The sequence below is a fragment of the Oncorhynchus keta genome, chromosome 13 (genome assembly GCF_023373465.1).
Source record: "Oncorhynchus keta strain PuntledgeMale-10-30-2019 chromosome 13, Oket_V2, whole genome shotgun sequence".
NCBI classification, from domain to species: domain Eukaryota; kingdom Metazoa; phylum Chordata; class Actinopteri; order Salmoniformes; family Salmonidae; genus Oncorhynchus; species Oncorhynchus keta.
In genome coordinates this window covers 17725818-17749767 of record NC_068433.1, presented here as the reverse complement: position 1 = coordinate 17749767, position 23950 = coordinate 17725818, and the positions used below count along the sequence as shown (strand labels likewise).

At 42.2% G+C, this 23950-nt stretch overlaps 1 protein-coding gene and 1 long non-coding RNA gene across 2 annotated transcripts in view; one reads left to right on the top strand and one right to left on the bottom strand.

The window, feature by feature from the left end:
- LOC118391976 (adhesion G protein-coupled receptor A3-like) overlaps positions 1–15755 on the bottom strand; it is a 63752-nt gene extending 47997 nt beyond the window's left edge. The window contains exon 1 of the mRNA XM_035783504.2: positions 14546–15755. Within this exon, the coding sequence (XP_035639397.1) occupies positions 14546–14769 (224 nt within the window). The 5' untranslated portion in view covers positions 14770–15755. The remainder of the gene's footprint in view (positions 1–14545) is intronic.
- On the top strand, positions 145–22531 carry LOC118391977 (uncharacterized). The gene is made up of 3 exons (XR_004827272.2): positions 145–307; positions 21719–21829; positions 22269–22531. It is a non-coding gene; the product is annotated as an uncharacterized LOC118391977 (long non-coding RNA).
- The last annotated feature ends 1419 nt before the right edge of the window (positions 22532–23950 follow it).

Here is a 23950-nt window from a genome sequence, read left to right as displayed (position 1 = left end):
AAAAGACCACATTTTAACGACAAAAGTACAGCAGCTTTCAGTAGTGTTAGTAGAATTTCAACAAAACTACATTTCACATACTACAACTAGCTCATTACCCAACAAGGAGGAGCCTACCATGGACATGTTGAATTCCATCAACACTGAAAGAAAGCTAAGCTCTAGTAATCTCATTGTCTCTCAACCCTCCGTTCACGGAATGTTCTCTAGTGCCAAGAAGAGGGGAAAACAACTTTCTTCTGCCCACCGTGTACTTCCATGATGCTAAATTGGTAGCATGTGTCTCTACAGTGTACAATTCATCCAGGTAGGAGATATGCGATAACGTCTGGTGCATACTTTCCGTCAACCCACTTCCGCTTTGATGTTTAAAGGTATAATAATTGGATCCAAAAATGCTGTGACTCACTTTGAGATTGTTTCCAGAGTGCTACATGAAGTCATTTGATGTAACGTTATAGGCTTGATCGTAGACACCGGCAGTTCAGGTGTTTGGTCTCAAACTTCAATAATGATAGAGTCGTTGGCAACCAGGTATTATCGTTTCATAGGGGCTAGATCCACAAGTCACTGGTATTGCTGAATCTAGGATCAGACTAGTCCAGGTCAGGGCAAAAATGACTCGATGAAAGTATGCTTTATTTGACTGAGATAAATCGGATCTTTAGATAGTAAGATGCATCACATCCTTAATGAATTACCTCAAGAATCTATTCAATCAGATAAAATAGCAAGTATTGTACTTTTTGTCCCCTTATGAAATTGAGAAAAGCCCTCAGAAGATGCCATGAGGTTATCAACATTGTGTCAGGCAACGGAGCTCCACTCAAAAAGCAGTCCACAATTTGATAACACCTCCATCATTCAACCGATCTATTCAGATCAGATTGTGCCTCAATTTATAAATGCACCAACGGTCTCTTCATTCAATGGTGGAAAACGGGAGAGGCCTCGCAGAGAACATGTCGTTTGAAATTCGAGTTTCAAATGTCAAGACTAGTGCAATCACATGACCAAAGCTTTAGTTATTTTTTATTTATTGGGGGCTTCAGCAAAAAGTATCAAACATCTGCAGAGAAAATGTCCTGTGTCAGAAGAGCATACATTTGAAGTAGAGGTCGATGATTAATCGGAATGGCCGATTAATTAGAGCCGATAACATTGTTTTCGAGATGATAGTTTCCGGATTTGACCATATTAATGGCCTAAGGCCCGTATTTCTGTGTGTTATTATGTTATAATTAAGTCTATGATTTGATAAAGCAGTCTGACTGAGTGATGGTAGGCACCAGCAGGCTCGTAAACATTCATTCAAAGAGCACTTTCGTGAGTTTTGCCAGCAGCTCTTCGCAATGGCTAGCTCGTTAGCGGGATGCGCACTAATAGCGTTTCAAATGTCACTCACTCTGAGACTTGGAGTAGTCTCAGAGCGAGTGCCGCGGCTTTTGTGGAGGGATGGGTAACGCTGCTTCGAGGGTGGCTGTTGTCGATGTGTTCCTGGTTCGAGCCCATGTAGGAGCGAGGAGAGGGACGGAAGCTATACTGTTACACTGGCAATACTAGAGTGCCTATAAGAACATCCAATAGTCAAAGGTATATGAAATACAAATCATATAGAGAGAAATAGTCCTATAACTCCTATAATAACTACAACCTAAAACTTCTTACCTGGGAATATTGAAGACTCATGTTAAAAGGAACCACCAGCTTTCATATGTTCTCATGTTCTGAGTAAGGAACTGAAACGTTAGCTTTCTTACATAGCACATATTGCACTTTTACTTCTCCAACACTTTGTTTCAGCATTATTTAAACCAAATTGAACATGTTTCATTATTTATTTGAGGCTAAATTGATTTTATTTAAGTATTATATTACATTAAAAAATAAGTGTTCAAGGCTTAGTAATTGAATAGTGATGTTTACTCCTGTGGGAAGACCCAACTGGCTTGTGTTCATCCTAATCTTTGACTTTCGGGAGGGGATGTGGTGAGTCCCACACAACCAGTACCGACAACCCCCGGCCAGATTGGAGTCATTACGGGTGTTGAGGACTAGCTTTATTACAAGGTTGGCTGGTGAAGACTATCGATATTTTCTCTTCCCTGCTCCCAACCCCTCAGAGAGGAAACACAAACCGTTCCTGTGTTTCACGACTGGCCCCGTGGCCCGTGCATTCTTCTCCGCGTGCTGAAACTCCAGATGTTGGGGCTTGGTGAGGAACGAGACTGCAAAGTCTATCACTGCTCTCGACACATACTGATGATTTAGGCAGAGCCACAGGGGATTCACACAAAGATCTTGGGTCGAGAAAATCATTGAGGAATAACTGGTCTGACCCAGATTTATATGGCCTGTGATGTTTTATTGTAAGGTTCAGGGAGGGATGATTTCAATTCCAGTGTGAATGCTAAGTAAAGTACATCAATGGCTTTTTTACAGATGATAATGAGCACAAAGATGAAAGCAATTAATGCATTGAATGAATTATGTTTATCTATATTTTGTTATTTTTTTGGGGGGGGGGGCTCTGCTGCCAGGAAGATGGCACCAACAGACATGGTAGCACTGCTTCTAGCTCCTCAGCAACTCTGCAGTATGTTTTTTTTTGTGTGTTGTTTCTTACATTATTATCCCAGAACGTTTGTGTTTATTACATACAGCCACAAGCATTTCGCTTCACCCGCAATAACATCTGCTAAATGTGTACGTGACCAATGAAATTGGATTTGATATGTTCATGACAAGTTCAATATATTTTCTCTCTCCTGACCTGAGTGACGTGTAGACACATGCAGCTCCAATTGCAGATTTGTTTATCCACAAATATCCCTGCTACTTCCGTAGAAAACCACATAATTGTATTCAGAATTAAAAGACATAACAGCTATATTACAAAACACACACACTCTTAGGAATTATTCAAGTCCGGCTGGATAAATATGCACTTCCAACCTTGTGACTCTCCAACTGTCAAAATAAATCTGTGTAAGAGGCTTCTCCTGAGAGTCATGAGCTCTGTTCTCCCTTCCCCCTCTCTCTTCCTCCCTCCCTCTCTCCTCCTCCTCTCCCTCGTGTCCCTCCTTCCTCCATTCCACCCTCCCCCCCTCCTCATCCTGACTGGTGTGTGACCTCAGTGCGAGGGGAACTGCTTAGCTTGCACGACTGCAAAAGAAACCTGTATATATAGTTTACCATAAACTACGACCTCTGAACAATGCGTGTTTATAGTTCTGCCGTCTGAGCACTCATACCATTCACATAGTCATTGGGATAAGGGTTCTGCATTGTAGATAGATATTAGGAGCCTACAACAAAGAATTTTTGTTGTAAAGAATAGATGTTGTAAAAGCTGTAGAATATATGTTGTAAAGAATAGATGTAAAGCAGTAGAATAGATGTGAAGCACGGCAAAGAAGTGGGCCTATAGACTGAGCCACTTCAGCCTGACTGAGCCGGACATGCCTAGTTAAATAGAGGTTAAATAAATAAATAAAAATACACATTTCAAAAGTGAATGCAGCCAGCAACAACACCATGTACTGATTCTCAATAGGTAGATAAATCAAGCACTGAAGAACCATATCCAGAAAAGGTGGACAATCTTTTGGCAGTCTAGACACCTTTGACCAATTCAATGTGTTCCATCTGCAGAGGGCAAGTGTCTGCTTCTCAGTCTGCATTCGGAGCGTCTGCACGTCTGCATTCGGAGCGTCTGCACGTCTGCATTCGGAGCGTCTGCACGTCTGCATTCGGAGCGTCTGCACGTCTGCATTCGGAGCGTCTGCATTCGGATCGTCACACTAGAAGCGTACTTAGCATCTGAAATCAGCACCACCTGTAGGTTGTCTCCATCTCACATTTGACTACCAGCTTCCTGAGCGTCTGCACTGGTAAATTCCTCAGGGCTCAGGGGCAGAGGAGGGGAACCACCCTTATCTTGACGCAAAGATAAAACCGCCTTGAGCATGAGCCAGGAACAAAAGAGCAGTGGGATCCAGACAAATCTCATGTAATATGCACTAATGTACCAGGGACTGAAAAAATCACATGAATTGTAGCCTATAATCACACAAACTTTGCCGTCAAACCCAACCATCTCCATTGTTAACTAACATTTCACCAAATCCATTGTGATAATTCTGTTCTTTGCACGCTCTTGGAGTGAAGCAAATAATTCAAAGACAAAAACATAATCTATATTACAGTTATTCTTTCCCAGAAGGAGCCTCACAGTCTTGAGGCTAAGTTTGCACTAACTTTGCATGAGAAAATCCAGCCTTTGAATTGCACCAGCCTCAGGTTATTAGCACAAAGTTAACCAGGGATTGAGGAAAAAAAGCCAACCACTATACGACCCCCTCAAAGGCAGTAGGCAATCAAAGTCGACTGGTGCTCTCTCAACACTTGAGACATTAACCCTTTAGAAACACAGGGGTAAGAAGATTGACTGCATAAAAAATAGATAGATATATTTTCAGGCAATGACCCCCTTTCAAACAGGCACATTTTTACCACATTCTTACCTGCATATGCCTTGTTACACCTCCAGTGTACATGCCAGCATTGAGTGGTAGTAGTAGTGAGCAGATGTGGGTGGGCTTCCATTTTAATAAATCCATTGAATAATACACTGTCAAAAATCCACGTCATCTCTTTCCTACCCTGACTCCACTTTGTGAGTGAGCAGGTGTAGGGTCTTACATTGAGAGCATCTTCATCATGAGATCTATAGAAAATAATAGCAATCCTATTTTCAAAAACATGCAAGTCTCGTGTTCATATATCACAACCTCTGCTGGATTTTTGAGTTGCCTAGAAGCAATCGAGGGAAAAAAAGAGGCCTGCAATCGAGCAAAATAAGAAGCCCACACTTGTTTCGGGCTACATTATTGCATGGTAAATGTTTCTGATCAGTGATAGATGAGCTATACCACCTCCACTTATTTGCCCAGACAGAAACCAATTAACTAAATAGCCTATACAGATGGGGAATCAGTGAAACAGTCACATTGACTGAGACAAGTCAGTGAAGCCACAGGCTTTTGGTTGGGAGTAGGACTATGCTACTAAGCCACTGTAGGACAGTAGGCCTACGCTACTAAGCCACTGTAGGACAGTAGGCCTACGCTACTAAGCCACTGTAGGACAGTAGGCCTACGCTACTAAGCCACTGTAGGACAGTAGGCCTACGCTACTAAGCCACTGTAGGACAGTAGGCCTACGCTACTAAGCCACTGTAGGACAGTAGGCCTACGCTACTAAGCCACTGTAGGACAGTAGGCCTACGCTACTAAGCCACTGTAGGACAGTAGACCTACGCTACTAAGCCACTGTAGGACAGTAGGCCTACGCTACTAAGCCACTGTAGGACAGTAGGCCTACGCTACTAAGCCACTGTAGGACAGTAGGCCTACGCTACTAAGCCACTGTAGGACAGTAGGCCTACGCTACTAAGCCACTGTAGGACAGTAGGCCTACGCTACTAAGCCACTGTAGGACAGTAGGCCCTACGCTACTAAGCCACTGTAGGACAGTAGGCCTACGCTACTAAGCCACTGTAGGACAGTAGGCCTACGCTACTAAGCCACTGTAGGACAGTAGGCCTACGCTACTAAGCCACTGTAGGACAGTAGGCCTACGCTACTAAGCCACTGTAGGACAGTAGGCCTACGCTACTAAGCCCTGTAGGACAGTAGGCCTACGCTACTAAGCCACTGTAGGACAGTAGGCCTACGCTACTAAGCCACTGTAGGACAGTAGCCCTACGCTACTAAGCCACTGTAGGACAGTAGCCCTACGCTACTAAGCCACTGTAGGACAGTAGGCCTACGCTACTAAGCCCCTGTAGGACAGTAGGCCTACGCTACTAAGCCCCTGTAGGACAGTAGGCCTACGCTACTAAGCCACTGTAGGACAGTAGGCCTACGCTACTAAGCCACTGTAGGACAGTAGGCCTACGCTACTACGTCACTGTGAGTGAAGAGCAGAAAATGTTAAATAATAATCTACTTGTTAAACTACATAACATGCTGGCAAAAGGTTCTAATAAATGAGTCAACTAGACAAGGTGATCATGAGTAGCACTCGCCTCAACTAAGCTAACATTCAGTGAAAAAAAAATCTGACATTGATTGATTTATCAAGACATGTACCCGCTTGTCTCAACGTAGCGCGGTGGCATTGGCCACACACGGGTAGGCTATTGCTTAGAATTAATGACAACGATTGGATGACTCTGGGAGTTTCAGTAAGCAACAATTTGATGCATGCCTTCAATTGCATTAGTCTACTTTATTCCAATATTTCCATCATTCAGTGATTTGGATCCAACCAGTTGTGGTTAAGGAAACAACATGCCTCGCAAAGTTTAGAAAATGGCAGGAGGATGGTTAACTGGAGCTGCTTAGCAACCATTAAAGAGTAGTGCGTGCCACTGCCGCCTCAGCATTACGGCTACGTATCATACTAAGCCGTAAGCAGAAGTTTACCCAATTATCATTTTTGGCTTTGATACTGGCAATACCTTTCAGATATAAGGAAAAAGCTGAAAAAAAGTTGGCGGTATGGTAAAGTTGGCGGTAGGATAAAGTCGGAGGAAAAAACGTCTTTCTGAAAGGGATATCAATGTGAGCTTAGTGAACGGGAAAACTATGAACATTCATCAAAAGTAACTGATACAGACATAAGGGTCAAATGTAGCGTTGGAGACCATAAGGATACTATTTGAAATTTGCGATTGATTATTGCTCAATTAAGTTATGACCTGGAAGCGTCTTCATAAAAATTAAGGCCTGAATACTGTCTCCCATTTGGAAGACAAAGGCCTCGTCTTTGAAAGAATGAACTTTTGTTTGGGCAGAGCTGAAAAAGACACTTGTCATTCAAGCACCGACTATGCTGTGTCACTCTCCCATAGTTATAAGCCTGAAAATATCCCCTTTCAATTCCAGTAAGCCACGGTATAAGAACGTATAGAAAACGGTCATCTTACAACTCCTTCAGGTGCATGGTATACACGGTGCCAACATCCAAATACTGGGCTGACAGCCAAATGAATAGAAACCAAGAACTGGGGCCTTCCAGATAGACAAACAGGAAGGCCCATGTCCTTATACGGAAATTCAGATTCACATACATAAGACAAAATGTATAGCCTAGCCTTGAAAATCAACTTGAGACCCAAGTATGGTCTGGCAAACCAAATGCTCAACAGGTCTGAGTGCGTAATGAGAGACCGTGAGCTGCCTGGCTGTGAACACTCAATCGCCAGTCAGTGAATGGCCTTTGGGATTTCGTTATCTTCTCCAAACATCACACAACAGCAAAGAAAAACATGGGGAGCGTTGCTTTAACCAAAATGCTTGCCTGAAAAGCAAAACAAACCATTCTAGCCACCGGACATGCATGACAGTGTACTCCCGGGTACTAGTTCCACGAGCACTTCAAAAGGCCGCCGGCCTGCCAACTTCCCCTTTTCATGTAGGAGCAGCTAAACAAATCAAACGAACAACAGAAAGGATTCTACCTTCAGATTCCACAGCAATTTTAAATTCAGCTCACTCAAATTGACAAGACAATATCAAATATAGGAGGTAAGAGAACGCGGTGTGTGCATCTGTAGGCCTATAAAGTACTTGTCTTTGCTAGGGCTGGGACGATACCAGTATCGTGATACTCATTGGTATTGTGACAAGGAAAATAAAAGTGAATTTAACTTCTTTAGGAAAACAGCCCTAATGTGGGAAACAAACATGTTGTCATCCAGAGTCATATTTATTTATCTCCCATGATACAATATTTACATACGGCAGGTATTTAAAGGACCAAAGTGTTGGGTCTCATTCATGTTTTCATTTTTGACATGAATTTTTTTTTTTGCGATACTGGTATTGTCACAACACTTGTCTTTGTCATATGTTTTACATTCTAATATAAATGTATTTTACATCAAGTCTAACTATTCTGAGTAAGCTACTCCGTTCTAAAAACATGGTCCAATGGCATCACTGCAGTCTTCAGGAAACCGGATGCATACCGGGCCGTCCCCCATGATTCCCTGCCACGAACCGTGCAATTAGTGCTCTTGACTGTGTCGTCAAATTACACTGCCTTACATGCAGTACGAGGAAATCCCTGTCTCTTCCTGACATCAATCCCACACTCCTTGGTGGAGGTGGACTCTAGGGTGTGTGCTGGGCCACATAGTCAAGCCCAGGTGCCTGCTGGGAAGGATCCAAATGACACTCAACAATTCTCTCGAAGAAATATGAGCTCTACTGTTGCTGTACACCAAGAATATGGTTCAACAGAGGCCGTGCTAATATAGGGTGAAACATGAACAGGTTGAGCCTCACACACATGCAGTTGCGCATATATACTTCTTCACACGACACACCTGAAATTAGCCCACTATGCGGATGAAAGGGTGCAAAGGTTATCAACGCACCAGGGTTGATGTTGCACAAGTCTTTTCTGACAAGAGCTGGTTGTGTCAACGCGTTTGTCATTTCCTCTTGGATTACTTTGGCATGCAGTATCAGTTGGGAGTGCAAATGCTGGGAATGCTGCACTCATCCTTTCTTCACAGACATGCATTCAGCAGCCTGAACCCGGAGAGAACCACGCTGGAGAACTGGATGCATTCCACAACAGGGTCGCCAAATACTTCGCCTAGAAGCACAAAGGAGCTTGACTTAAGCCAATCAAAGCCTTCCAACGATTTGAATTTCAAACGACGGCCAACTAACATTGTTCCAAAACTGGAGGGATTAGTTACACCGACCAAAATGTCTGGAAGATTTTTGTTGATGATTCAAGAAAAATGGCCAACTTGTTTCTTTGTTTCATTCAGAGAAGTGCTCAGTTTCACTCCAGACAGGAAACGGGAAGTGTGTGGGTCAAAGAGAGGGAAGGTCGATTATGATTTAATGGGCTCTAATTACACAAGTTGAATTACTGCATCGGACCAGGTCTTTAATTTGCAGAGAAGCAGGCGTGTCAATAGACTATTTAAAATGTCCCAAATAACAAGTCTGGAAAGGGACCCCATGGAAACGATGCCCCAAATTAACACATTTAGAACATGCTACCCTGGTTTGTCAGACCCCAGACCTGTGGTTTAGGAGTTAAGGCTAGATAAGATTGTGTGAACTCTGTTCAGAAACGTCCATTATCTTCACAAGTCAGAGGTAACTCTAGATTTTAAAAAAAGATTGCCCTGAGATAATGGTGGTGATCTAACACTAAAACTGACAGAAAAATGTACTTACCCACAATGGTTTGTCTGTCATAGGACATCTTGACATAGTAAATTCACCGGGGAAAAGTTGAAAAGGCCACAAAAAAAACTAATTTTCTGGGGTGTGCTCAACAAGAAGTTAAAGAACTCTCTTATTGGCAGTCAATTGATCAATAAACAGAATACTATCCAAATGTTTTAGATTGAGGTTGGATTCCCTACAATATCAACTTTGCATGTGGCACTTTCCCTACTCCCAACTTTAGCTTTTAGGGCCAGGAGGGCAGAATGAATTTGTTGCTCTCACAGAGCAAAAAGGTCTGGGACCGACAGTGTCCAGGTAGGGGGAAGTGATTGATTTTCAGGGTCAAGGAAGGTCGGGCAGAGCAGCAGGGACCCTGACTGTGATCGGGCCAGTCCAGTCCCACTGTGTCCAGACTAAGGCTAGGAATTGCCAGGAACCTCATGATACAATATTATCAAAACACTCAAGTGCTGATACAATATATATTGTGATTCTCACGATTCTACAGTGCATTCAGAAAGTATTCAGACCCCTTGACTTTTTACACATTTTGTTATGTTACAGCCTTATTCTAAAATTGATTAAATTGTTTTCTTTACTCAATCTACACACAATACCCCATAATGACAAAGAAAACCGTTTAGACATTTTTTGTAAATGTATTAAAAATAGAAACGAAAATATCACATTTACATAATTATTCAGACCCTTTACTCAGCACCTTTGGCAGTGATCACAACCTCAAGTCTTCTTCGGTATGATGCTAAAAGTTTGGCACACCTGTATTTGGGGAGTTTCTCCCATCCTTCTCTGCAGATCCTCTCAAGCTCTGTCAGGTTGGATGAGGAGCGTTGCTGCACAGCTTGGTTTCACCAGACCAGAGAATCATGTTTCTCATGGTCTGAGAGTCTTTAGGTGCCTTTTGGCAAACTCCAAGCGGGCTGTCATGTGCCTTTTACTGAGGAGTGGCTGCCGTCTGGCCACTCTACCATAAAGGCCTGATTGATGGAGTGCTGCAGAGATGGTTGTCCTTCTGGAAGATTCTCCCATCTCCACAAAAGGAATTCTAGAGCTCTGCCACAGTGACCACTGGATTCTTGGTCACCTCCCTGACCAAGGCCCTTCTTCCCAGATTGCTCAGTTTGGCCGGGCGGCCAGCTCTAGGAAGAGTCTTGCTGGTTCCAAACTTCTTCCATTTAAGAATGATGGAGGCCATGGTGTTCTTGGGGACCTTCAATGCTGCAAAAAAAAATCTGTGCCTCGACACAATCCTGTTTTGGAGCTCTACAGATAATCCCTCTGTCATCTGTGGGACCTTATAGAGACAGGTGTGTGCCTTTCCAATCATGTCTAACCAATTGAATTTACCACAGGTGGACTCCAATCAAGTTGTAGAAACATATCAAGGATGATCCATAGAAACAGGATTCACCTGAGATTAATTTCAGGTCTCATAGCAAAGGGTCTGAATACTTATGTAAATAAGGTGTCTGTTTTAAATTTGAATTATTTTGCAAACATTTCAATAAGCCTGTTTTCGCTTTGTCCTTATGGGGTATTGTGTGTAGATTGCTGAGGATTTTTATATATATTTGTAATAATGTCAATTACAACAATCATGAATGAACCCTATTATTTTAACTTATTATAATACATAAATAAAATCTATTTAGTCTCAAATAAATAATTAAACATGTTAAATTTGGTTTAAATAATGCAAAAATAGTGTTGCAGAAGAAAGTAAAAGTACAATATGTGCCATGTAAAAAAGCTCATGTTTAAGTTCCTTGCTCAGAACATGAGAACATATGAAAGCTGGTGGTTCAATATTTGCAGTTCCTCAATATTCCCAGTTAAGAAGTTTTAGGCTGTCGTTATTTTAGGAATTATGATGCGTCGACTATTACTCTCAATACCATTTGTATTTCATAGACCTTTGACTATTGGATGTTCTTATAGGCACTTTAGTATTGCCAGCCTAATCTCGGGAGTTGATAGGCTTGAAGTCATAAACAGCGCTGTGCTTCAAGCAATGCTAAGAACTGCTCGCAAACGCAGTAAAGTGCTGTCGGAATGAATGCTTTCATGCCTGCTGCTGCCTACCACCGCACAGTCTGACTGTTCTATCAAATATCAAATCACAGACTTAATCATAATAAACACACAGAAATACAACCCTTTGGTCATTAATATGGTAAAATCCGGAAACTATCATTTCGAAAACAAAACGTTTATTCTTTCAGTGAAATACGGAACCATTCCATATTTAGTCGAACGGGTGGCAACCCTAAGTCTAAATATTGCTGTTACAGTGCGCAAATGTAAAATTCTGGCAAATTAATGATGGTCTTTGTTAGGAAGAAACACAGTTCGCAACAAGCCAAGCGACCCAAACTGTTGCATATATCCTGACTCTGCTTGCACTGAACGCAAGAGAAGTGACAATTTCCCTAGTTAATATTGACTGCTAACATGCATTTATTTTAACTAAATGTTTAGGTGTAAAAAAATATACTTCTGTGTATTGATTTTAAGAAAGGCATTGATGTTTATGGTTAGGTACATTTGTGCAACAAATTTGCTTTTTTCACAAATGCGATTGTGTTAAATCGTCACCCGTTTGGCAAAGTTGAAGTAGGCTGTGATTGGATGATAAATTAACAGGCATCGCATTGATTGTATGCAACGCAGGACAAGCTAGTTAACCTAGTAATATCATCAACCATGTGTAGTTAACTAGTGATTATGTGAAGATTGATTGTTTTTTATAAAATAGGTTTAATGCTAGCGAGCAACATACCATGGCTCATTGCAACCACAAGGTCCTTTTGACGCGGCACTCGCGCAACAGGTGGTCAGCCTGCCACGCAGCCTCCTCATGGACTGCAATGTTATCGGCCATGATCAGCGTCCAAAAAGGCTGATTACCGATTGTTGTGAAAACTTGAAACTGTCCCTAATTAAAATCGGCCATCGATCGACCTCTAATCCTGATATATAACTATATAACAATTTCACTAGTCCATACCACTGTCAACCCATTGGCAGGACACTGAGGTTGTAAACCAGGCCATAGACCACCACATCTTCGGGAGAGGACTGGCCATTTTACAGGCCGTAAATAGACCTCCCCCAAATGTAGCGGTTAAAAGAAGAGCACAGTTTCACGGTCACTAATTTGGACAGAGTTGCAGCGAGTCTATTTGACAGAGATCTTGACACCCTGAAGACCTACCCATCATTATTCCTGAAATCTGTTGACAAAAACATTGAGAGACACATGGGGAAGTTTAGTGGGAAACCCATAGGAATGCCTGAGAACTTCATTATCTCTCTTGTTCTGTGATGGCCATCTTTCATACCTTGAATCATGGAGCTTGGTTCAACGCTCAAGACATGAGCAATATGTTTCCCTTCCCAATCAATCACTGTCGGGCCGAACAAAATGATGGCCCTCCAAGCAGTTCAGCCTACTTTTAACGCATACAGAAATATCACATACCATGACATCACATACCATGACGGAGGTAATAATATCTCAATCTCAAAAATGTAACAAAAACACATTTACTTGAAGAATGAAGAACAGTGCAGATGCAAAGTTTGTGCTGTTTCCATCTTATAGGCTATTCCAAGGCAATGGTAGAGTACTGGTGTAAGGAACTGATGTTCTTGGCTTGTGTACACTCAAAAACACTGCTTCAGTCTTGTCTCCATCTGGGCGACAACATGTGAAATAGGTTGCGGTGGTTTAATGGTATGCACAGTGTGGTTGCGTTGCACAAACAACTGCATGTATCACATATGTTGTGGCAATGAAATGAGATACAAAACTGTTGCCAACCACACACTAGATGTGTTCACCAATAACTCTCACTGCATGTTTTTGCTTGGTCCAGGGGCGAACTGGCAATCTGGCATTACGGGCAAATGCCAGATGGACTGGTCCAATTTCATCCTAGTGGGTCTGTCTAACACTTTTTTGGGGTAGGGGGCACAAAATTATTATTATCTAGCTAATGGGGCCTTGAAGAAAACAAATTGTCCCAGTATGCCCCTGGCTTAAGGTGTCAGCATGATAAAGTTTGGCTGAAGTGCTAGCATACTTTGCTTGAAAGCGTCAATGGTGCCGTTTGTCCATTTTAAGACAGCATAGCCATTTTTTCCATTTCCTCAAAATAGTCAGAATTACTCTTAAGATAACTTAAGAAATCTGCCATTAATGTTGACGCTTTTGCAGAGGAGATATTAGTTGCGCAATTTTGCATCTGACTGTGATGTTTGGTGGTGTTTCTCAAGTGAAAGTATTTGCATGAGGACGCCGTTGTCTCTCAATGAATGACCACAGGCACTTCATTGAAGAAGACCTACTGTTGACCAATCGCCAATAAGAGGGCGTAGACTCTGGTTGCCGACGTTGGCTTGCCTCGAGAGAGAGAGAGAGAGAGAGAGAGAGAGAGAGAGAGAGAGAGAGAGAGAGAGAGAGAGAGAGAGAGAGAGAGAAGAAATTGTGTGTGACCGGACAGCCCCCCCAAAAAACCTGTGCCTTCGTCCAAAAAGGAAAAACAAACGTGAAAAATGGCATCGTAATACATGCAGGAACTGTTCCAAACTCTTTCGGCTGGGAAGCATGCAGACGACTTAAGACTACATAAATACCCTTTGGATGCCGTACAATTATATACTGCAAGAATTTACAATTATGAAAAGGTATTTTGGTATAAGACATTTCCATCATACGGGACTAGATTATAGCCAATGACATGTTACATATGATTTATAAGTAAAGGATAATATTATTGTATGCAGCTGACAAGGGACGGATGTGGAAGAGGCAATACAGCTACAAATAGTGACCTCAGCATCTTTGACACAAGTCCTTTGTTATGGACATGGTAACTATATTTGAGCTGTAATGGACAGTATTTGTATGTCAGCAGTTGAAATCATCAGCCGATTTGAGTGATTAACCCCAACAAGATCAGACTAGAACCAAGAACATATATAGTTGGCTATAGCCTATTGGAAGAATTATGCATGACCTCAGTCAGACCATCACTTATCAATAGTCATGTCAAAATACAAATACATATCGTGTTAGGCTGAAAGTTGAATAAGTTTCTCAAACCACAGGCCGACAGACAGGATAAATTGCAGGTAATAAACAAGGCAAATATTTGGCCGCATGGTTCTTTCTGTATCCCCAAGCTGTTCCAAACAAGGGGACAGCATCGTCATTATTTTGTTGATGCCAGACAGGCCTATTGATCTATACTTACAACGTGACTGTTCTGTTGGGGAAGGAGTCCGGGGGTAACACCTGATGGAGTTCCATATTGCTGCAGACCACTTTCCTGTCCGCCGTGGCCACTGACGGTGTGCTTTTCCCTGCGCTCTTTGAACGTTCATCATATGATTTACAGTCAGATGATACCGCAGAGCCATCGCCTCCGAGTAGCAAAACAAATAACAATTGCAACAAAGCAACCACACATACCCTCATTTTCAAAATATATCCCAAGATAATTAGGCTACTGTAGCATTGGCAAATAAAATAATATATTCATATCAAATAGCGCAGGAGGCTGGGAATTGTGTGTGTAGTATAAAATGGCCTGGTTCTTTCTGGAAATAAGGGTGAGCCAAAACGTCCCTCAGAATACCCGGACAGTTTTAGTCATGTTGCAAACATCTTGTCCACTATAATGTGGATTTGGATTCCCTCCTCCATTTCTTGCAAAGGTTTCGATGTATGTGTTCAGCGGCAATCAATCCGAGAGAGGGTCTGTACATCCTTTGTTTGCCAAACGACACGATTCACAATTCCATTTCGTCATAAGGTCTTTGCAGCCTTCCCGAAAAAAAAAATGTTCACTTGTAACGATTTTTCAGGGTTACACAACGAAACTTCCGCGATAGAGAAAATATGTTCTTTGTTGCCAATAGCGCGGATCTAATTGAGAATTTGCCTACTCCACCAAGAGACAGCTGCAGTCATCCCAAGATAACACACTCTAATTTCAGGAAATTTGATCACGCCTTAGCTTTAAAAACTTTCTCCTTAAGAGAACTCATCCCGAGAGCCGTAGACTGGAACACTTAAATAGCATTACAACTAACTACAACAGCTGTAAGCAACTTTTCACTTTAGTGGCGCCCATCGACTCCAGTTGTTGGTGCAAAATGAAATCATGGGACATCTCCTAAAAAAACGAAAGCAAGAAACATAATCCCACTCCGAGTTAGTCAGTAATCTTGTGTTTAAATATGAGTTAAAGTGGGTCCCTTCCAAGTTTGAGTAAATATCCAGAATTGTTGTCCTTGACTTTCAATTGGAGCGTCCACGTCTCTCTCTGAAAGTATTCATTGGCTTTCTTTCCATTGAGAACTCTTCTCCCACAGTCCTGCCCTTGGCTCCATGTTGCAATTCCACCCACTGACGTCACTCCACATAGACCGCCTCTTTCTCCGATTCTCCCTGAGCAGTTGGATCTACCTTTAAATACAAAATAAATAAGACGATACTGTCTAGTAAAAGCATATTGATGCACGTACATCAGCAGTCATACAGCAAACAACCTCTCTTGATGCAGTTGATAGGTCGGAAATGTTCTTCAATTTCATAGAAAATATTGTCCAGTATTGGTCAATGAACTTTTGAGCGTTCCTGAGACTGAGCAAACTTGTTGATTTGGAAATGTAGCCCAGTTAGTATTTACATAGTGTTGTCGACCCGATTTATTGGCCGATGACTTGGATAACATGTATTTGGTAACACATACTATACTAGTAATACTGCAATAAATACAGTAACAACATTGTAACAGCATTTTTGAAATGGTATGTAACAATATAACAATACTACATTGTTGTTACTAGTGCAATAATAGCAGAACCACACATATCTACCTAGCTACACATGTCTACTTTGATAACAAGGTGACCAAGAAAATTAAACAATGATTTCATTTTAAAATGTGATTAAAGTAACCCTTGGCAATGCACCCTTTCTCTCTTTTACTGCGCCCAGCATTGTATCTCCTCTCTTTCTAGGTGCCTTCACACAAAGCCCTCTTTTCACTTCTCAAACAAGTTCAGGCTAGCTTTGTAATGGGCAATCGCCATGAAAAGCCAGAGTCAGTCAGACAGGAAGAGACCATACACTAATTCAAATATGCAGTACTACAATACCCTTGTATAACACTATTGACATGTAAGGGCCCATAGAAACTAGATAAATACATTTTAGTAGAGTTGGGTTGCCAGACGCTGTCCGTCCGTCTGTCTATGTTCAGGTCAATTGAGCAGCTTGGCTTTAGAAGAGTGGCTGACAGACAAGCAGCGGAACCTCTCAGTCATCTCAGGAAACGTCATACCCAGAGGCTGCACAGCTTTAACTTCCATTAGCCTTCATTTCAGGATCGCACAGGGCTTTGACGTCCACTAAAAGAAGGCTGTGTCCAAACATATGGACCACAGTCATTGTAGTAATAGGTTTTCCTTCTTCGTGGAGAGAAAAACAAGGAATACTTTAGGATGACACAATGAAAGTTATTTAGAGGGGCGGTGTATTTTGGGTGGCCTTCAATATTGACTGAAAAGAGACCAAAATAAGGTTACATAATACACCAAATCCATGAAATAATGTTATATGACTAATTTAAAATGACTAAATTAAAGATATTTCTCCAGATGCAGGATTAATCTCTATTATAATACACATAAACTATGATAATTGTCACTACAGTCCAATGAATGTCTGTAATGGCTTGCATTGACTGGTAATTTGATTAGTAGATTGTAATCTCCCAATAAAGCGCTCAGGACTAGTCACATCCCAAAGATTCAAGATGTCATTTCATTCTCTGGGTTATTTTTTTAATCAATTAACTCATATGAGCACATTTGTGAAGTAAAATATAACTTCGTGCATTTATGAAAATATTTTTTATTAAATCGAATTCAGCCAGGGTGCAGGACAGGTAACAAGTGATTAATGAGCAATGTGCAGGTTCACAAATACATTAGCCTCATCTAACCACTATCCTTTCTTTACTCGGCTACATGTTTATTGTAGCCTACAAATATAATTTGTCCAGCGCTCGCTCACGTCATCGATCGTGAACAAGCACGGGTGAAGAGCTCCCGAGTCTACGCACCAGTTCTTACTTGCTTGACTATTCAATATTTGACAAGAGAATTGACTCTTTTTTTTTTTTACATGTAGGCAAATAGAACCAACAGCCCTGAATGGAATTGTTTGCATAGAACGATGCTGAAACCATGTTCCCGAACTTTGCATGGGGCGCGGCAACATTCCCTTATCAAATCGAGGGTATGTAACAATAGTTTGTCTGGCGCTAGCGGTAGTCAAACAGTCCACGTGATAATTTCTTCAAGCGTTTGTAGATAGCTCGGTTCAGTAATTGGATTTAGGAAAGCTAATGCGCGTCCCCGAGATGAGATTCTCTGGCCAAGTGCAAGAAGTAGCCTACACAACTGCTGACAACCTATAGGCTACAGCAGGGCCGGATTTAGCTTTTGGGGGCCCTAAACTAGATTTGTTTGGGGAGCCTCCCCACCAAGCAGGCGAACATGTATGTTTTAAAGTTAATTTACTGCAATTCTACACATTTGACCATTGCGACTAGGGAAAATAGAGCCGTTTTAAGCATGCTTTCTGCAGTTTTACACATTTTGCCGTGGGGCGGAGAGAATTTTGCAATTTCATAACACATTTCATACAATTCTACTCATTTTGCCATGGGCTAGATAATTATTTTTGCAGTTTTAACTAAAGTTTTCTGCCGTTCTACAAATTTAGCCATCGGGCAGGGAGAGAAAATGTATTAATTTTAAAGTTAATTTCCTGCAATTCTACCGATTAAGTCATGGGGTGGAGAGACATTTTTGCACGTTTAAAGCTAATTTCCTGCAATTCTACACATTTTGCCATGACTTATGCCATGTTAATGATATCTGCGTGAGAGTGCCTAACAAAATCAATGGAGTGTCAGGACCCCTTGACAAGTGCCGGTCGGTACATTTTTTAGCTGACACTGTCAGTGACTGACAAAACAGGAGAAACGTGCTCCTTGTGTACCAGTAAAAAAATAAAATAAAATTTGGACACACCTACTCATTCAAGGCTTTTTCTTCATTTTTACAATTTTATACATATAGAATAATAGTGAAGACATCAAAACTATGAAATAACACAGATGGAATCATGTAGTAACCACAAAAGTGTTAAACAAATCCAAATAGATATTAGATTTTAGATTTTTCAAATTAGCAACCCTTTGCCTTGATGACAGATTTGCACACTTGTGGCATTCTCTCAACCAGCTCCATGAGGTAGTCACCTGGAATGCATTTAAACTAACAGGTGTGCCTTGTTAAAGGTTAATTTGGAGAATTTCTTTCTTAATGCGTTTCAGCCAATCGGTTGTGTTGTGACAAGGTAGAGGTGGTAAACAGAAGACAGCCCCATTTGGTAAAAGACCAACAACAGCTCAAATAAGCAAAGAGAAACGACAGTCTATCATTACTTTAAGATGTGAAGGTCAGTCAATCTGGAACATTTCAAGAACTTTGAAAGTTTCTTCAAGTGCAGCTATAATTAAACTGGCTCTCATGAGGACCGCCACAGGAAAGGAAGACCCAGAGTTTCCTCTGCTGCAGAGGATAAGTTCATTAGAGTTACCAGCCTCAGAAATTGCAGCCCAAATAAATGCTTCACAGAGTTCAAGTAACAAACACATTAGGTGCGCATAGAAAGGAGTCATGAGTGCATTCAGGTGTGTGTGCTGCGGCTAATTTTCACCACAATAAACAAACAGGCTCATTTCTGTTCAGAACATCCCAAGGTATTTTATATATTTTTATTTTATTTATTTAACTGGGCAAGTCAGTTAAGAATACATTCTTATTTACAATGACGGCCTACCCCAGCCAAACCCTAACCCAGACGACACTGGGCCAATTGTGCGCCGTACTATGGGACTCCCAATCACAACCAGTTGAGATACAGCTTGGACTCGAACCAGGTCTGTAATGACGTCTCTAGCACTAAGATGCAGTGCTTTAGACCGCTGCACCACTCGGGACATGTCATCTTGTAACTGTACATCAAACATAGTGACTGTAAACGTTAACACTGTATATTACATTGATTATGATTTGGAGTGCACATTTGGACTCACAGGTGTTTGGCTTTTGCTTGTATGACATCAATGTGGTCCTTCTGTGGCTCAGTTGGTAGAGCATGGCGCTTGTAACGCCAGGGTAGTGGGTTCGATTCCCGGGACCACCCATACGTAGAATGTATGCACACATGACTGTAAGTCGCTTTGGATAAAAGCGTCAGCTAAATGGCATATATTATCAACGTTGTAGCCCTATTTATTACAATCCTCAACGAGTCATCTTCATTTACAGCATTTCCCTAACTCGGACAACAAAACATATGCAAAGTTGCCCAATTACCGGGATGGATGAGGGCAACTTCTTGTCATGCACTGTGCTCAAGTTCAGAACCGCTGTCAGTCATACAGCGATGTAAAACGCACAGCTGCAAGGGTCCTGTGTGTAGCTGGTGTAGAGAGTCAGGCGCAGGACAGCAATTATAAGTAATAAACATACTTTTACTCAAAATGACAAATGTACAAAGTAACATCACGAGCACACAATGACGGACCAAAAATACAATAAACAATCACTCACAAATACAACGTGTGGAACAGAGGGTTAAATAATAAACAAGTAATTGATTGAGTGAAGCCAGGTGTGATAAGACAAAGACAGAACAAATGGAAAATGAAAAGTGGATCGGTGGTGGCTAGAAAGCCGGTGACGTCGACCGCCGAATGCCGCCCGAACAAGGAGAGGGACCGACTTCGGAAGTCGTAACAAGAGCCAGAGCTCTGACATCAGCACGGATGACACAGCTGCTTCTGAACGCTACCACGCCTTTTCCTTAGGCTGGTTCGCCTGGCCCGTGTTTGTGACCGGGGACTACCAAGAAGTGACAAGGTCTAGTTTTGAGGTCAAATGCAAAGGACTGGGTTACGAAGGATCCAGACCGTCCAGGTTCTCCAAGGACGAGCCTATTATTTTTGTTATTGCTGACATCTTTGCGTTGAACTACTAGACGTCTTGGAGGGTGGAGCCTATGAAGTTTTGGGATTGAATAGTGACCAAGAGGCAGAGGGGGTGTTGGACCCGTCCTGGCATGATGACTCCTTGCTGTCCCCAGTCCACCTGGCCGTGCTGCTGCTCCAGTTTCAACTGTTCTGCCCTGCGGCTATGGAATCCTGACCTGTTCACCGGACGTGCTACCTGTCCCAGACCTGCTGTTTTCAACTCTCTAGAGACAGCAGGTGTGGTAGAGATAATCTCAATGATCGGCTATGAAAAGCCAACTGACATTTACTTCTGAGGTGCTGACTTGCTGCACCCTCGACAACTAATGTGATTATTATTATTTGACCATGCTGGTCATTTATGAACATTTGAACATCTTGGCCATGTTCTGTTATAATCTCCAGCCGGCACAACCAGAAGAGGACTGGCCACGCCTCATAGCCTGGTTCCTCTCTAGGTTTCTTCCTAGGTTTTGGCCTTTCTAGGGAGTTTTTCCTAGCCACCGTGCTTCTACACCTGCATTGCTTGCTGTTTGGGGTTTTAGGCTGGGTTTCTGTACAGCACTTTGAGATATCAGCTGATGTACGAAGGGCTATATAAATACATTTGATTTGATTTGATTTGTGGGGTGTCATGGCTGGCTGTGGTTCCTGACGACCTTAACTTAAGAAACTGCTGAAGTACATTAGGGGTAAAGTGGACAATGGCCCTGTTCCAGTACTTTGAAAATACTTTTCAAAATGTCCACTTCACAGCTTCCACAAATCCACTTCAGCTCCATTTAAAAGCAGTCAATTCAAAAGATAAATTGAAGTTTGAGAATCGATCATTTCCTGGGTTTTTCCATGAGAGTTATTAAATTCATGACTTGAATCACCTGCCTTGAGCCAATCAAATTGAGCCAAACCTTGAGTGAGGAGAAAGCAATAGCTTGCTATTGTTTATTTTTTTTGCACAGTAAACAGATTGAACATCTATTACAGTTGTCACATCGAATTGTGTCACATTGATTGCTTCAGGTGAACACTATTTGAGAATGAGCCATTTCCTTTTGTTGCTGGTTGTCACTTTCCATTAGCATGAGTGGAGTCCTGTACCAGTGCAACGGACACACACGCACGAACGCACGCACGCACGCACACACACACACACACACACACACACACACACACACACACACACACACACACACACACACACACACACACACACACACACACACACACACACACACACACACAGTGTTGTTTGACTGTCATTTGTGAACTCAGGCGTTGTTAGACAATGATAGCTACCACTTTTCACAGGACACATTCAATAACCCTGCGGTCTACATCACAGAAAATGGCTTCTCCCAGGTGGGGCCAGTGGACATGGAAGACATCCAGCACTGTGGGTTTTACCAGGACATCATCCAGGTTAGTAGCCAGAGGTAATGACCACAGCAGGCCACAATAGAGGTACTGCATATTATGGAAAATCTATCATTTTAGGATGTTACTTTCTTCTGAAAGCCAATTTGACCAGTCGCTTCTTGTACTATTTTAACCTCTTAAAGGTTGCTTTGCACATCAAATCCTAGTATATATGCAAGATCTAGAAACTATGGAGGCTGAGTCACCTGGTTCCAATTTGATGACCCTGTTCCGTTGTCTTAGGTATGTAGGCTATTTCACTTCAACAGAGAAAGGTTGAGAGAGAGAGAGAGAGACTATGGCTATCACAATACAACGGGATCTTGTTCTTTTGTAACGTGCAAATAAAGTATTTTCAGATTAGCCCTTAATGTGCATTGTCACGTATTTAATAAGTATAGCACCATCTGTTATTAACTTGCTGTTTGTCCCTTTGTTCTAGATCTGAGAGAGGATGTTGTTGACGTGCTAGTTTAATTCACCTGGTCCTTCCTGGATAACTTTGAATGGGCCGACAGTTTCACTTTGTCCTGTTCCACATGGACTTTTCTTGACCAGAGTGACCGTGGACCGCGTACCACTCTGGAAGAGGGTACTCCGGGATCATCTCCAAGTACAGATCTTAGACCAGGACAAATAACTAAACAGCCAATGGGCACAGAGAAAATCATCCAAATCAGCCAATAAAAGACATTTTTTGCTCAATGTTCTGTTCTGATCAATTACAACCAAGCTTGGCCCATTTTGATTTGCCATTTTGATTTGAAGCCCATCTGAAACACATTATAGTTGTGAAGTCTTTAAGACGTTCCTTCTCACCACTTTTCTCTGTCAACCCTGAAAATGTTTTGTAAAAGAGTGCGAAGCTCATTCGGCTCCCTCCGCAAGAAATTGATTTTGTCTGATTTCTTCCCTGACTTTGGCATAGAACTGCAAGGACCCGGCCAAAGAGTGTTACGTTTATTCAAGTGAATGCAAATTTGTATTATATCCTGCCCAATTCCCAGTCAATCTGTACAAAGGGTTTTTGGAGGGTAGAGGAGGATGGAGAATTCCCTACACAGAGTATGGAGCCAGCTATAAGCCATCCAGGCCTACCTGTTGTTGCCAATTCAGGGTTGGTCGGGGGCACAAGTCTACAGAGGAGTGTGTGTGTGTGTTTCTGTGTCTGTGTGCGCATGCTTGTATGTGTGTGTCGGCATCTTTGTGTGTGTGTCTGTGTCTTTGTATGTGTGTTTGAATGTGTGTGTGTAATCTTATATCTCAACCCGCAAGGCCCCTATATGGCTCAGATGAGTTTTTTTTGAGATCCTATACAGCCCTCATGGTGAAAAAAAATACACAATGCCACTCATTGTGCCCGGTGGAGGGTTAGAGTTGAGTGAGCGCTTGATGTAACACTAAGAGTAAATCCTACTGGGCCTGGGTAGGGAGTGGCGCCAGACAGGAGCCCATACCCAGGTATGAATGATCACATAGTCTAATGCAGATTTGTATTTACAAACAGTGAATCAGAGATTATGCGCAGGGGTTACTGGGAAGTCAGTACATTATGAGGGAAGAGATTTACGTACATTCAAATGTGCAGGATGAGGACAAAGATTTGAATGGAAAAACATTTACCAACCAAATGTAAGCAAATTGTGCACTTCTGCTCAAGGTTTGTTCACTGTTTTATACAGTGGCAGGGGAAAAGTCTGTGTACATACCGTACTGTCAATACACAAGGGAAACGGTCCTCAGCTTCAATGGTAAAAGGCATCGTCAGATTTGTTCTTATCGTAAAATATAAACGATCCGTCCATAGGGGGCTGAGGTAAAGGATCCACCCATAGGGAGCTAAAGTAAAGTATCCGCCCATAGGGGACTGAGGTAAAGGACCCACCCATAGCGGGCTGAGGTAAAGGATCCGCCCATAGGGGGCTGAGGTAAAGGATCCACCCATAGGAGACTGAGGTAAAGGATCCACCCATAGGGAGCTAAAGTAAAGGATCCGCCCATAGGGGACTGAGGTAAAGGATCCACCCATAGGGGGCTGAGGTAAAGGACCCACCCATAGGGGGCTGAGGTAAAGGATCCGCCCATAGGGGGCTGAGGTAAAGGATCCACCCATAGGAGGCTGAG